The sequence below is a fragment of the Antennarius striatus genome, chromosome 20 (genome assembly GCF_040054535.1).
Source record: "Antennarius striatus isolate MH-2024 chromosome 20, ASM4005453v1, whole genome shotgun sequence".
Lineage (NCBI taxonomy): Eukaryota > Metazoa > Chordata > Actinopteri > Lophiiformes > Antennariidae > Antennarius > Antennarius striatus.
The window spans coordinates 8,667,908-8,684,140 of NC_090795.1; the positions used below are offsets into that span (position 1 = coordinate 8,667,908).

Genomic DNA, 16,233 nt, shown 5'->3' on the forward strand with positions numbered 1-16,233 from the left:
TTTGACAATCGCACCCGTGGATTTTGCAACCCTGCTTTGTATCGCCGGAGGAAGGGAGAAGAGAGTGGAAGATGAAGATAGAAAGAGAGAGAGAGAGAGAGAGAGAGAGAGAGAGAGAGACAGAGAGCGAGAGAAGATGGACAGGGAGAGGAGGGAAAGAGAAGAATGCGAGATGAAGAGTGGGAGGGTGGAAGAGGAGCAAACGCAGAGTGCTGTGAGGTGGCGGGGAAGCTGTCGGTAAATGGATCATTAGGAAAGCGAAGCTCAAGGACAATTTATATTTTATCAATGCGACAAAATTACATTATTGTTCACACATGCACACTCGAGATTGAGACCTGGAAGGGCGGGGTGATGGTGGGGAGAGAAAGGCAACACAGACAGAGGGAGGGGGTTTTTAAAAAAAAGAAAAAAGAAAGAAAGAAAAGGGGGGGGGGCAGAGAAGACGAAGAGAAGTGACATGACATGATTTGAAAGTCATTGATATGGGATGTTCCCACCTAAGAAACGGACTGAGTGTTTTTAGTCATAGTGTGTGTGTGTGTGTGTGTGTGTGTGTGTGTATAATCTATTAGAGGTCTCCTGCAGTGGATGAAATTACCTCCATGTTTTACTCAGTCACCGCAATCAGGCACAAAAATGCAATATACATATAGATAAGACAGGCATGGGCTTTGTGGATGTGCACACACACACACCTTCAAGCTGAAGAAAACACATTCAACCTGGACTCCAAGATCTTTTGTGCCAAATTATTTTCTTGTGCTTTATTATTTCAGTAGAACCTGTCTGCAAACGAACGACTGCACACCCAGAGATGTGTCCATCGTCGCACAGTACTTTAAGACCTCTTTAGCCTGCCATTTGTCTCTCATAGTTTTACAAACATTTTAAGTTGCTGTTCATCTGGAATTTCACTTTTGTGACAATCTATCCCCTTGAAAAGCTTTAAAAAAAGGTTGTAGCTATAGAAAAACTGAGAGCAGGGTGTTGGGTCCTCTAAGTAATCATGCATGGTGGGCTAATTGAATGTGTGACTGCACCACAGATGCATAATCATGATACTAGTTACAATTTAACCAGCTTACCTGTGGATTTTTCCCAACAGGTGTTTCTGGAGTATTTTTTTCTCCAAGCGGTACTAATGTCATCCAAGTTCATGCATCAAATTTAAACGCATGCAACAAGTGTGTGATTAGACAATTTCAGCTCATGATGTTGAAGGTTGTTCAGTTACGAAACATAAAAGTTTCCCCACACCACGACGTTATGTTAATGAGACATCATGACTGACATTAGCAGTTTGTCAGTTTTAGCTTGAGTACAGTCAGACAAACGTAGTACGTGAGTAAAATCTGCAATAAAGTGGTGATGAGAATTAAAATGCTGAACTTATAAAAAACATGGTAGAGTGGACTTTCATATATGTTCTGTGGAGAATGATTTTATGTGATAAGTTTGTAAAACTGCAGTTTAGCTGAGTTTCCTGTAAACAGTCGTACACAAAGACCAGTGATGAACAGCCCCAGCTTTTTATCTCAAACAGCCTGCTGGGCCTGAGTCGAATCCCCGCCAGGCTTCAGAGACAGACTAACCAGCGTGTTTGGGGAATTTCTTTGTCATCACTCAAAGACTAATATTAACAGAGTAGACACCCAGCATTGGCAACGTCATTTGAGGGTGACACTGTAACAGATGAAACTAGATTTACTACACAAAGCCATCAAAGACACAGAGAAAAGACAACTATGTTAAGGTCAGCTGGTGTACAAACACAAGGTTCATAAATCTCTATAGCTGTGTGTGCACACACTGCCATAGGCGCAACACCCAGAGAAGAGCAGGCATATAGAATTTGAGGTCTCCACCCTGTAATCTGAGCTGTGAGGATCCTGGGTGTGTAATGCAGTAATATGGGGTATTACTACCCCAGGACAGAGGGGTAACACCTGAAGCTGATATTTCATAGCAGCATGAATGTGTATACATATATTCTCTCCCATTTGAAAAAAAAAAAGAGGAGAAAATGTGTTGTGGATGTGTGTTCATCAGATTACCTGATGATAATAAACCTTCACGGACAACATCCTCAACTATTACCACTACTAAAATTACTTTATTTCTGCTTTTCTTGTCGTTCTTGGCTGTTAAGAGGAGTTATCTTCGGCTTCATTCAACCACATTATTTTTAAATAAAGTTCTCAGTTACAATAAGGACACACAGAATGCTTTCATGTCCTGCTGGGATGATGTGAGCAATGTGGAGATTTTGCGTTTGGGAAGCACAGCTCAGAGAACAGTAACGCCATTATATCTTCATCATCAATGTAACATCAAATATCAAAAAACAGGGAGTGGATGCAATTCTGAATGGATGGATGAAAAGAGGTTGAACAGCCAGGGGCAGCCCAGCTGTACAGTGACCAGTGGTTTTCTACCTGAAGCAGTGAGGGGAAAAATGGGTCTACATTTACGTGGCTATTCAGCGATATCTGGCACCTTTTGTAGAAACATGTTCAGCTTTTCATAAAGTCAATTTTCCTGTCTATATAACTTTTTAGCATGACTACCAAATCACAGCCTGAATGAAACAGAAAATTAGGGAAAAAAACTGAGAAAAGTTGAACTCATTGTTCTTGATGAATGGTCATGATAAAATTGGAACAGTGAATTAATAGTGTAGAGACCAACCCACACTTTAAACCACTTTTCTTGCACACTTTGCAAAATGCAACATTTTTGTTGACAACTATATTCATGCTAACAGCATGTGATTTTATAACAATCTAAAGCTTTACTGCACACAGGTGAAATAAAAGCGTCACATTCATCTCAAATCTTTGCTTCCTGTAAGAAATAATAGTTTTATATCATTTGAACGTCTACAGTCTGATGGTTAAACATCAGACTTACACACAGATGTAAGTGTGTGAGTACTATCCTATCTGGAAAGCTAAAACCACTCACAACTCACCATGCTCCCTGAAACAGCATGTTAAGAATAGACGTTACCTCATTTTCCAGGGTCTCCAACCCAAAACGTTGGGACGTTCTGGCCCACAGTACCGTCTGAGAACTTAACAGGCTTATTCAGACTGTGTCTGATTTTCAATATTTAGTGGACAGACACGTGAGATGTCTGACAGCTGCTGACAACCGAAGACAAAAAACTTGTTATGGTCATGACGCGATGTCAAACTGCTCTACAACCATGGAACATGTGTTGCACACTGAACACATCTGTGCACTGTTCGCTGTGAGAACATATTTACCATGCTTTAGGTCAAAGCGTTGTCCTGTGTTACACTGCAATGTGAAGCAAAAAAATAAAAGGCATAAACTCAAAAAGAGGTAACCAATCAAAAACGTAGCACAACTCAGACACATAAAGAAGGCGAGTCAGGAATTGATTGGGTATGATTTCTTGCATCTGGCTAAAGCCAGAAATAAAAGAAAGCAAAAATGGAGGCTATAATCATGTTAGTACTCTCCCCCGCCTCACACATACAATGGCCAATCCGTCTATTTCAGCTCCCTCCATCCTGTGAGTGGTCATCTGTTGATTACACGTTATATTTACCTCTGCTGTCTCTCTCATTTGCTGCCTTCCTCAGGTACTGCCTGACAGCATTCAGGAATACATACATAAACAACATACATACATAAATATTTAATCAAATAAATAAATCACTCAGCCCAGCGGCCCTTTCTAATCAAGTGACATCAATCAGTGAGAACCATGGGTAAAGAGGCCTTGTGGCTGACGCCTCCCGAGCGCGCCCAGAGCCATGGAGTAGCGTCTATTTGAGTCCAAGGGGTGAAATATACGCTCCATGTCCCATTATAGGAGAAGGGCTATCCTTTCGTCAGCGCGCCCATTACTCCCCCTATCATTTCCCCAAATCTAAAACCTGTTTTCAATCAACACAGCCAAACAAGTGCCTGTCCAAGAGAGGGAGAGGGGGAGAGAAACAGGAGGGAGAGAGAGAGAAAAAGTGATAGAGATGGCCAGTGAGGGCAGGGATGGAGGGAGAGCGATCGAGGGTCCTTTCCTTCTTTCTTCCAGTGATTGGAGCGTTTTGCATTCTGTATGTGTGCATGATTGAATCCGTCTCCTAAATTAGGGCTGTCGACTCGAGGAGCTGAATGTCCTTAACCCCCCTCCCCATATCCAATGCCTATCCCCCATTACATTACTCTGTGTGTGTGTGTGTGTGTGTGTGTGTGCGTACGCATCATCGCTGGTGAATATTATAATATAGTGCAGACAGAGTAAAAGCCTTACATTGAGAAATTGATTGCTAATACTATGTTATATGTGTATTAGCAAGAAAGCACTATTAGCACATTAAAACCTCACCAGTGGTAAAACTGACAATCCAACCTGTAGAATAATAAGAACCGCAGAGGAAGAGGCAGAAAAAGAAAGTTTTTTTTCTTTCATCCCACAGCAAATAAAAAAAGAGATGTCCAGACTAAACAAAACTGTAACGAACACTTTGTGTATGCATGGTCTTACTTTTCTCATCACCCTGTAGGACTTTGGCAACTGCATGATCCCAGTCAAAGATGAACCTGTAGAAGCAGAGCTGGTTGTACAGGGCCTTCTCTGAGTACTGTTGAGGAAAGACACACAGACCAACACTGATTAAAACACTGGTACCTTCAAACAAACAAACAAACAAACAAAAAAATATTATCAAAAAAACAATGCTTTGCTGTGGTGGACAATTGTTACCTGAAAGAAGAAAAAACAGGGCGGCGACAGCTGAATTAGACACCGCAAACATTTAAGAGCATATGGGTAAATATTTGATTGTATGAATTTTCAAAAGATTCAGATTGTGTTGGTGTTTGATTATTTCCTGACTCCGAGGTAGGCATAGATTTGTCTGCCCCGAATGTAACAAATTGGTGATTTCTTTCCCAAGAGCAGATCTCATTGTGCAAACATTCTGCTTGCTTCTCCTTGGAGTCTGTGCAAACCGGTGCTTTTGCTAGTTAAAATGACAAATGGAACCTGCAGCAGGTCATATCATCTGTCACTAATTTATGATAATCATGTGTACAAGCAGATGGCAGGCCAAAATTAAACTGTCGGCGTTTTTTTGTGTTCCCCGCCAGAAGCAGACTCAACTAAATTCTTCCAGTTAACCTTTAATTCACATGATATCAATAATTATGCTCGTAAATGTTATAGTTTTGAACCGGGGTCCTTCAGTATTTGGATGAAGTCAGTCAAGAAAGGGAAGCAGGTCTGAATTTGAAAGGATGCAGCTGTTGCTATTAGAGTATTAGATCAAAAGTTAACCAAAACGTACACAAATAAGTATCTGATTAAACTTATTACGGGAGGTTATCAATACTAACAGATTATGATTGGAATCAGTATCAAAGAAGCTTTTTTGATTGGAATGTAAATGTGATTCTAACCTGTTTGCACCCATTTTCATGCATTGACACACATGAAACACAGGGACTTGTTCAAGGAGTTGTAGGTTAGCAAATCAATCAGTCCAATTAATGAGTGGTGAACAAAAACGTATCCAGTCGTTTATTTTACCATTTATTCACGATTGCTTGGCAAGTTTGACTTTTTCTACTTAAGCTTCTCAAATGTGAATAGTTTTTTTTTTTGTGCTTTTTATCCAGAAATCTTTGGGTTTACCTGACTGGTTAGGCAAACCCATATTTAATAAAAATTTGGAATGTTTTCCAGTTCTGATAACATGTGGCAAATGAAGCATCGCTCTAGTTTCTTTTTTCAAACCAACTAGATAAAAGAAGCACACAGTAAGTCGATACTTGCCACTAATTCACTTGATTTCACGTTTGTATACTCAAGTTGTAAATCCCAGTTATCTCAATCGAATGACTCGAGACTGTCCAAATTTAAAAAGTAAAAACAAAACCAAACATTCCAACACATTAATAACCCATATTTACCAGTTTGAGAAACAGCTAGACTGAACATGACTCTACAAATGTGCACCGCCCTGATTCACTGCACTCTTCCTGAAAACATCTCCCTTCCTCTGTGACACAGTACAGCAAGAAAACAAATTTGCTTGCTTTGTTAATCTCCACTGCAATTAACCGGAGCCACACGACAGCCTGCCAGAAGGGAGGGAGGGAGAGAGAGAGAGAGAGAGAGAGATGGAGAAAGAGAGAAAGGGGGAAAAAGACTGAAAGGATGAGAGACACAAGGTGGGAGGAAAACAGAAAGGAGAAAACAAGGAGGAACAGAAAGAGAAAGAAGTGAAGACAGAGAGAATCAGACAGCAAGGAAGAGTGAAAGAGAAGAGGGGGATCAGGACTGAAACACCCTCCCTCATAATAGTTTGTTGTGATAAGCCATTGTGAGAGAGGCATGTGAGCAGGCGAGGCTGTCAATTTGATTAGCCATTATACTGCATGTTTAATTGCAGTTATTGGCTCGTCATTTCCCTGCTACGCTGGAGAGGGCACGCTAAGCCCCGACCCCACACTGCCATCAGGTGTGCAACGAGTGCTTTATTATTACCACCAAGAAGAATCCCCTGACAAGTGCTGTGTGTCAGTAGCTGTGTGTGTGTGTGTGTGTGTATGTGCGCGTGAACAAGCTAAAAAGAGTTTGTGTGTGCCCATTATAAATGCCAATCGACAATGTGTGTAATTGTAATTTCAGTTTTCGCTGCTGAGGCATAATTGAGTGGCAAGTGTATCTAATGCAACAAAACGCAAACTGTGTGTCTGTGTGTGTCTGCGCGTGTGTGTGTGTGTGAATTCAGTTGCTTTCTATAGCTCCCCACATAGCACGTCAAGCTATTGATCAGTCAACAACCAAGCTATGCATGTAATAATGGAACCCAGTTTGTGGTTGCCAAGGCTGAACAAACTTGGCTGGCACAGACACGGCACACACACTTGAACACACGTTCAAACAATGAAAAGCTGATTGAGGGCGGGTCAGCCGCTGCAAAGTGATTGACTGACAGGTGTCAGGAAGGCGTGGCCAAAATGTTACAGGGTTGTTATTGAATTTAGGGCCCCTCAACCCCACCTTACTTTCTCTCTTTCGCACCAAGGCACACGCACACGCACACACACACACACACACACACACACACACACACACACACACACGCACACACACCTCGTCATTCAGCTCAGAGCTTTGTTCCTGCACTGACACCATTTCAATTTGCCCCACAAATCTGCAGCATTTTCAGCCTGACTGCCTAAGGAGCAAACCAGCTGTGAAATTGCCTCTCTCCCGGGAGTGTAGGACCCTCCAACCCCCCACAACGTACCCCTTGGTCCTTTGCCTCCCTCTTCCCTTGAATGCCCCTCCCCACCGACCCGCACCACACATGTTTTGCTGCATGTACGTACACACAGACAATTAAGGGGAAAAAAAGAAAAAGAGGAGAGATGTAAGTGTGTGAGTAGAAGACAGAGAAAGAAGAGAAGAAAACAGAAAGCTATCCAGAAAAGCTAAAGATGCTAAACCACATAAATTGATCCTAATTACAGAGAAACGGACTAAAATGGCTAAAACAACAAATAAACACACATGACCTCCAAAAAACCTTTGCACTCCCTATTTGTTGCCCCGGCCAGTGGAACAGTTAATGAAAAGGTAGTTAGACAACATGTCTCTGTTAACACCAGAAAGGATAAAAACAAAAACATGCAAAGTTTATGGTGGTTGGAAAGCGTCCAAGCTGTTGAAAAACTACAACTGTTTAGTGCCTTGACATGGATGTGGCTTTTGGGGGGGGGAGAAAAATGACTACAGGGACACAAAACAAGGCCTTCAGCATCACACACTCTTCCGTATACTCGTCAAGCGTGCATTGTAAATACTGGAGCTACAGTATCAGAGCCCGTGCACATAACCACAGCTGCAGAAAGAGAGACGGAGAGAAAAGGGGAGGGAGGTGAAGAGAAACAAACATACATTTTCCGTCAGCTGTGCGGCCACCAGGCTTTAAAACTCTTGAGCTTTTTAGATGCAATGAGCGTTCTTGCCGGTTGTGGTAGTCACACCGATCAGCTTCACAAGACACCATAATGAGTCAATATATGTAAATCTTTACTCGGCAAACACGGCAGGAAACAAAGGCATTTAACTGGTGCTCTCGCCCGCAAGCCTCAAACGATTCAGCACCGGTAATTTCTCCCCATTGAAAGGCATAATTGCCTGCTATTTGAAGATATTCATGCTCAATTTTTGAAATTAATTTCAATTGGAGGGAAATGTAGAAATGTCAGCTCCAGTGAAAGGGATTTGATTTCAATTATCCTCGCTCAAAGGACTGTGATTTCCAAATACACTTAAGCAAAATTATGACAAGAATTTTTGTTCGACAAAATTCAGTGTTTAAAGAGCGATTAGGCGATAATGGGGCAGCTTTGAGCCGACAGTGAATGCAGCCGTCTCCCTCTGAAAGGCACTCAATTATCTCTGATTGCTCCCGCTATAATGTATCAAATAGAGATACCTGCTATTGCCGTAATTTGTGTGAAAATTAACATGCTGCAATTTCCACTAGAGGGAAAAAGGGAGCTCTAATGGGCGCCTGAGCGTACATCAATAAAACGAGTGGAGAGACAGAAAGGGAGGGAGACAGGAGGAGAGAAAGAACAAGCCAGAGAAAAGAGAATGGGTGTAAGAGCCAAGGAGGGAGAGAAACTGAAGAGAAAGGAGCGGAGGAAGAAAGCACTGAATAAAGAAAGGGAAGAAAAATGAGAGTCGGGACAGAAGGTTGAGACAACTGGAAGAAAAAATAGTCCATTTGAGTTAAGCACTGTGGAGGGAGGGATAAGAGAGTGGGAGAGATAAAGAGTGAGGGAGAGAGGGGGAAGAGAAAGAAATTTAATTTACTGAAAATATTATAAATTGCACCTGTGCATAACTCCCCCAAATTACCAACCAATCAAGGCAGAGTGCCTATTACTCTCCCATTACATGGAGATCAGATCACGCTCTGAATCTGTGTCCAGGAAGGGAGGGAGGAAAAAAGGAAGAGGCAGAGTGGAAAAGATGGATGGAGGGAGGAGAGGCAGCACCCACAGAGAGAGGCAGGGGAGCGCAGAGTCACAAACCAGAGCCTTTCCTCCAGAAGCTCTGGCACAAAAAGTGTTTTTAGCGTAAGATAAACAAAGAGGAGACCCTGATTGTCTTTCAGGCTAGAGCTGGTATTGGTTGACAATCCTCATGATGAAACTGGCACTGAAAAAGCAAAAGGAAACATTGCCAGAGGGATGCAGCAGGCCGAGTCTGGCTTGATGCACAGAAGATTTGCGGAGCATCCAACAACAACTTTCATAAGAAAAAAAGAGCGGTGGATGCTCCTCCATCGTCTGAGCTTGTTTAAATGTGGCCGATCCACCATTGAATCAAACAGCCATAACTGGCAGGAATTTAACAAGTAAACTGCTTGTAGCCCTCCATGCTCAGCCAACAGTCATAAGACAGCACTAGTGTGAAGAAATATTTATTATACCAAAACACAGCTTGAAGAAAGAAATTCAAATTCATAAGTTCATATTAAAAATTATTTTCAAATTTTGTTTGCATCTGCATTAAATTAATTTGAACTTTGTTCTCCTGCACACATATTAGGCTACAATAATATTAGTGTTGTATCATTTGTATAACGACAATCCAGCACTGGTTGAGTTTTAATGCAATACTAATAGTTACAATGACTAATTAGCACTGAAGTTTACAAGTATTAAAAAGGACAGGCATTCATTTATTAAATATATATGTTTGGAAATATAAATAATCAAATAATCTTCTTTCATTTATTTTTACTTTAAACCTTCATTACAGACTTTGATGGGCCAGGATAAAATGTAAGGAACAGCACAGTTGTAAACTAATGAACAGATGTAGAGATGCAGCAGCAGACTGCCACATCTCTTTGAGCTATTAAAATAAAACTGAATGACAAAATGCTAATCAGACAGTCTGGAGCTAGAATGTATAGGAAATAAGAAAATCCTTCATAATTAAATGACAACATTACAAATTGGGTAGTGGTTTGAAGTAAATTCTATTATTCTGACAAAATAAAATCCAAATAAAAAAAATAAAATCAGAAGAAATCCTTTCCAGCGCAGTATTTGGGTCCTGGCTGTCATCTGGGACACGGTACATCAAAACCTAAAAGTCCATGTTTGATTTGTGGATTTAAAATTTTAGCCTGCTATAGAAACATAAGTCGTTTCATTAATTGAGGTGGAAAACTGTATCAGATAATAAAGCACAGTATGAACTCTTTCACATGTTCCTCCAGGTAAAGTAACGTAAAGTTACAGTATGTACTTTACTGTTACACAAGATGCATTCGTTAAACTTTCCCACACAAAAAATCTCTTATCTTTTAAAAAAAATGTATGCTGTGCATTTCAACTGCTACAGGGGCAGTGCCTACATAGCATGCCATCTGTTGGTTTATTTGCAGTCAACAGGTTGTGGTGCTAACAAGATCAAAACAGCATACAGTATTGCTGACAGGGAACCATCTAACAGATGGAGGCTATCACGGGCCAGCTAGAGCTGACGGAATAATTTTATTATATAGTCAGTGGTTTATAAAAAGAAAGTCATGAATTAAAAATAGAGACCATGATTTGTTTGTCTAAGGTTCCTTCTGCCAGCTTATCAGACAGTGACACAGACGACTGTGACATTATGCATTTAACATGTAACCACTGTCTTAAATATTAATAACCTTTTTGAAGTTTATTGTAGGCTGGCACTGTCACCATCAGCACTCATAGGAGGAGTATGTCATGAACGAGTGCGCCGATCTCAAACAGTCTGTTTCAGGAGCAGGGAAACTGAAGAGAAGTTATAAGTTTTAGAGCTGAGAAGGGGTGCATGAGTGCGCACAGAGAGTTAAATGTTTTATTCAGCGTTGCAGTTTAAAGTGCCACAGCCCTCAGACACAGCGATGGCCGCCTAAGTGGCTACAGTGACAGAAGAAATTGGCCTTCTGGTTTACAATCTGTCGCCACAGAGTCAGACAGAGCAAAGCAGGCAAGGGGGCAAATAGGAGAAGAGCAGATATGACCAAAAAAAAAATAAAAAAATGACAAGAGAGTTAAGGCAGGGGTTAAGACAGGACTGTGAAGAATGGGACAGAGAAAGAGAGGACAAAAAAAAAAACCCAGATTGAACTGTCAGGCTCAAATTGAAAGTGTGTTGAAAGGGTTTCTGTTAAATCCAGTGGTCAAGCTAACAAAGCTTTCACATGGCAGCGGTCGCCGTGAGATGGACAGATGCTTTTAATGGTTTAACTACCAACCAGCTTTGAGTGCCTTATACACACATGAAGGTAGACACATGAGCGCGCACACACACTAACAAACACACACACGCTGGGGAGAAAACAACATGCCGTTTTGATCGTTTACTGTTAATATATGGTGAAATGTGACGCTAAAGATTCAAGATGTACAGAACATAAGCGCTTCAGCTCCATAGCACCACCACCTGGACAAAGCAGTCAACAAAGTGGTGGGTCGCTGGTCTAAACCTGGGACTGGAGTGACTGTTTCAGCCGTTCAAATTGGTTAAAGTGCTCTCTAACCATACGGGGACGTGCTGCGTGTCGTGTCGCAGATACCTCAGGTCTGAGGGTAGCTCTGGTGCAGGCGGGGCAGATGGGTCCGTGGCGGGAGAAGGTGATGGGCAAACGTCTGGTCCTGTTCTGGCAGGTCTGGTCCTCACACACCAGCCAGCCCTGGGAGAGACAAACCGGTCAACATTACGAATATGAAACGTGAAACTTTTATACTTAACTAATTGATAGGTTACACATATAGTTAACAGACATGATTGTAGAGTGGCAAATATGTAAATAATAAAGGATTTGCTGTATTTCTATTCATTTTATTGAATGTTTTGTAGTTTTGGGCTCTCAATCTGATGAAATAAATATTTTAAGGCTATAAAAAATATTAGGGTCATCATTTTTCCATCACAATTGTACTTTATAGACAAAAAAATTAATTAAAATACTATTTGAACTTCCTCAGTTATTTATCTGTAGCAAGTCTGGCTGGTCCAAAACACTAAAAACCACAATGTCAAGCACTTTTCAAAACACTGCAGCATATAATTTATTACCTTAAATTATAACCTTTTTATTTTACAGCATAAAAACTTACAACAGAAGAAAAACAAATAAGCAGATAAAAAAAAAATCACAGCAGCCTTTACAGCCCGACATGATTACTTATTTGTAAACTGTGCTGATAAAGATGTTGGTAAAAAAAAAAAAATTTGACCAACAAAAACTTTTGCTGCCTCTGCACACTTTATAAACACTTTCTGGTAATGAGGAAATTTCTCTGAAAATTGTCACTGCCATTTAAATGTAATTGTGCACAACAGAACTGACAAGAAAAGTGTTGGTAAAATAAAAAAACAAGCGCAACAACAGGTAAGGTAGAGATAAAGAACAGCTGTTTACAACTGACTTCACTCTTTACATATGAATGTATCTTAAGCTGCTGTGTCAGGGTCCTCTTCTGAGAGTACCTGTCAGACAGGCAGAGCAGCGGACAGCTAAAACGGCAGTATTTAGGACCCCCTGGGATGAGGTAGTGACCCTGGGCAGGTGCTGTGGTCTAACCCTCTCAATCTCACCATATTCTTCCAGAATCCTCTGCTTCTTATGGCCTGTCATTACTAAAGGGGGTTTATAGGAGAGGGGGTTAATGCCCAACTAATGACAGAGCATTAGACCCACCACCATCAACGCCTTTGCTTCTTTCCTTCCTTCCATTCACTCAAAATAAACCCCCTCAAAACCACTGCACCTGTTTTTCCATCCACATCCCCCTCACAAACACAAGCAGCCGCCACGTCTCTGATTGATTTTTATGTTTAGCTTCGTCTTGTCTCTTGATCAGTTTTGAGCAGCAACAAAAGAAATAAAGATTTTTATTTTTACAGCAGTCTTGAGGAGTATAGGTGCAAAAACTGTCAATATGGCAAGAACCAATCAGAACAAAGTGGTCACAAGCATGCGTCTCCCAACAAAACTTTTAACAATCGAACAAATGACTTCACTCAAGTTGCTGGAGACAACTTGCACTGCATCATGCATCCCAAATGTCAGCGTTATAACAATTAACGTACAACCATCCTCAGAGGCACAACTACCAGGTTCTCTAAGAGAAACAAATTTGCATTCACTACCTATTTTTAGTTTGTCTGATGATGGGAAAAAACACCACCAGATACCCGTAAACGTGTCTTAAATAGGACAAAGCCATTGTTGATTATTTTACATTATGCATATATGGAAAATATAGGATATATTTGAAATATATATCATATTTCTATGATGATGAACAATTCCACCTACTAAACATTTAATCTGAATGTTTCTAGTCATCCTATCATGAAAATTTTTGTAACTTCATAATAAAAAAAGTTAAAAGACAAAATGAAAAGATATTGTAAAGAGAGTGCTTCCTGCAACACACACACACACACACACACACACACACACACACACACACACACACACACACACACACACACACACACACAAACACACACACGGAAAGCCAATCTCTGCTAAATGAAAACCAAACACACATGTTTACACTAACACACGCATGTCCAAATCAATTAGAAAGTCCCAGAGATCACAGCTTCATATACAAAAACCCAGCTCCGGGGATAATTATCCAAACACCTCTGCTGCAGTTGAACAAAGACCAGGGCATCATGGGAAATGAGACTGCTTCAACATCTCTGATAAAGACATGTGCAGGACAATCATTCATGGATGTGGGAGATAAGTAGTATCAGAGTGTGTGGGTCGGTGTTTTTATTTTTTTGGGGCACAGGCCTGGGCACACATTGCTGTTCCCATGGGATTCATCACACACACACACACACACGCACACAGTTCCAGCGCAAATAAATACATTATTTCCTATTCATGTGGGGAAATCTACCCACGACGCCCTTCTGCTCTGCTGCAGTGTCCCAAAACCCATCCACACATAACAACACAGTCAGAAAAATACAAAATATCACTGAGATAAAGTGCAGAAAATGATATGAGTCGCTCAGAATGGACAAAAAACAAAGAGCACATGAGACGTAATTGAGGTATTTCGACAGCGTGAGGGTGGGGGTGGAGGTGTACAGTCGGACGTGAGAGAATAAAGGCCCGTAATTGCATAATTATAGCAGTGGATACCTGACACACTGAATGCAGACGTCAAATGAGTTCCACATAATTTAACCAAACAGAGGCAATACCAGGCCACGACTCAGCCCGCCACGAAATCTAGCCTCTCTCTGCTCCTCTGTTCTGTTATTTTAACTCTCATCTCCTGCACAACCTCTTATTTGTGCATCTTATGGCATCCGGCACAATTTCATCATCTTCATGACTGTAATCCACTGAGGATTCAGAGACAAATACAGCGAACCATTTCATGGCTGAGGGTCTGTTTGATATTTCTGTTCCAATTATGAGCTCCTTAATAAACAGATTGACTGCTTATTGACATCAATGGAGACATTTTTATAAAAATATTTGTCTGAGGAAGAGTAAATAGTCTGTAGTAGCATAATACCTCTCAGTTGAGGCTAAACTGGCCTTTTTGTAAGAACAGCAGCAGTAAATGTTTGCTTTTGTAAACGCCAGCTGTGGCTTGCTTCCTTTTTAATCGTATTATATTTACATGTAGCACTAACAGATGATCGTCCTCTAGATCAATTACATTAACAATACAGCATTCACTATCAATTCATCTTCACTCTACTGAGCTAACCACAGCATTTTCTGCACTATAAGGCGCACTGGATTATAAGGCGCACCCTTAGTGAATTGTTTATTTTATAATTTATTTCATATATAAGGTGCACTGGATTATAAGGCGCATATAATAAAAAATATTAAAATAGATTTAAAAAACTAGTGGCTGTAGTTGCGCTATCCGTCCACTAGCCAGAGCATTCATGACTGTGAGTACCTTTAGTCAGCTGTGAACGGTCCCTATTGTTATTTCAATGAAGCCATTTGAGCCTCATCAAGGAAACCTGATCACTTGATGTTGACGGGAGAGGAATGTTGCCATTTTAGAAAGAAGTCAACACTCATATTAAAAAACCTGACATTAAAAACTGGTTAAATTCATTACGAGTCCACTCAGTTCGAACACGGCGGATTATTTCCTGATCTGAACTTTGAAGCAGCAACATTCGTCTTCATTTATTAAATATTGTTTCGATCGATCGGTAGTCCAGTTGGTGGTGAGGTGCACCTATTTGCTGCCTAAACAATTTTTAACCAGTTTTTTATGTCAGGCTGCTAATTTACTGGCAAATGCGACGCTGTTTTACTCCTAGAACTGACTTTAACGTCGGTGTCTCACCGCCGTGAATCTCACCGCACGCCGCTGCAGACAGAATACACTAACCTAAACGCGCCCCTCTGCCGCCCCCTCAGAGCTATCAACTACATTTGTAAATCAGTGCAGCACACCAGGTACCGTTGTCTAGCAGTGACTCTGCTCTTGATATTTCAGAAAAGGCTGGAAGTTCAGCTTTGATGGTCTTTCATTCGCCTTTATGTCAGTTTCTCCGTGTGTTTCCGCAAACTAACAGAATTGACTGTTATTAGAATCCAGTACTGACACTCGACAATAGCATTTTTTAAACCAATTAACTTAAAGTGGGTTATTTCCGGCGCCACAGTAGTTGGGAAATACTGAGATCAGTCAGTCAGTCAAACTTTATTAATAGAATAGTTGAAAATTCCCAATGTTTTGCTACGTTGTCGTAGCCGGTCACCAGTGTTCTTCTCTGACATCAAACAGCAGGTGTGAGAGTCGGCACTTTGGCGATGCCCCTTGACTCCCGTTGTTAGGGGGCGTGGCACGGCCTGAATACTGTGTGAGGGAGCCCCTGGTGACATAGTGCAGCATGACTGCCGGCTTTTTTTCAGCGATCTTGTTTTTAACCAATACTAGTATTAATATTAATCCATATACAAGGCGCATCCGGGTGATAAGGCGCAATACGGGATTATGAGAAAATTATAGGCTTTTAGGTACGCCTTGTAGTGCGGAAAATACTGTAATCATTATCCAACATCAATGATTGTCAATGTTTTTCATTATCAAATCTTTGCTTTACTTTGACAAAACATATAAACACATTTGTGAGAACTTTTTTCGTGAAAAAATACTCACTTATTTATT

The 16,233-nt window shown here is 40.9% G+C and overlaps 1 protein-coding gene across 1 annotated transcript in view; it reads right to left on the reverse strand.

Annotated features, from left to right (window-relative positions):
- pola1 (polymerase (DNA directed), alpha 1) overlaps window positions 1-16,233 on the reverse strand; it is a 50,145-nt gene that overhangs the window by 3,396 nt on the left and 30,516 nt on the right. Inside the window, exons 35-36 of the mRNA XM_068344023.1 lie at window positions 11,625-11,741; window positions 4,520-4,616 (exon numbers count right to left, since the gene is read on the reverse strand). Of these exons, the coding sequence (XP_068200124.1) occupies window positions 4,520-4,616; window positions 11,625-11,741 (214 nt within the window). The remainder of the gene's footprint in view (window positions 1-4,519; window positions 4,617-11,624; window positions 11,742-16,233) is intronic.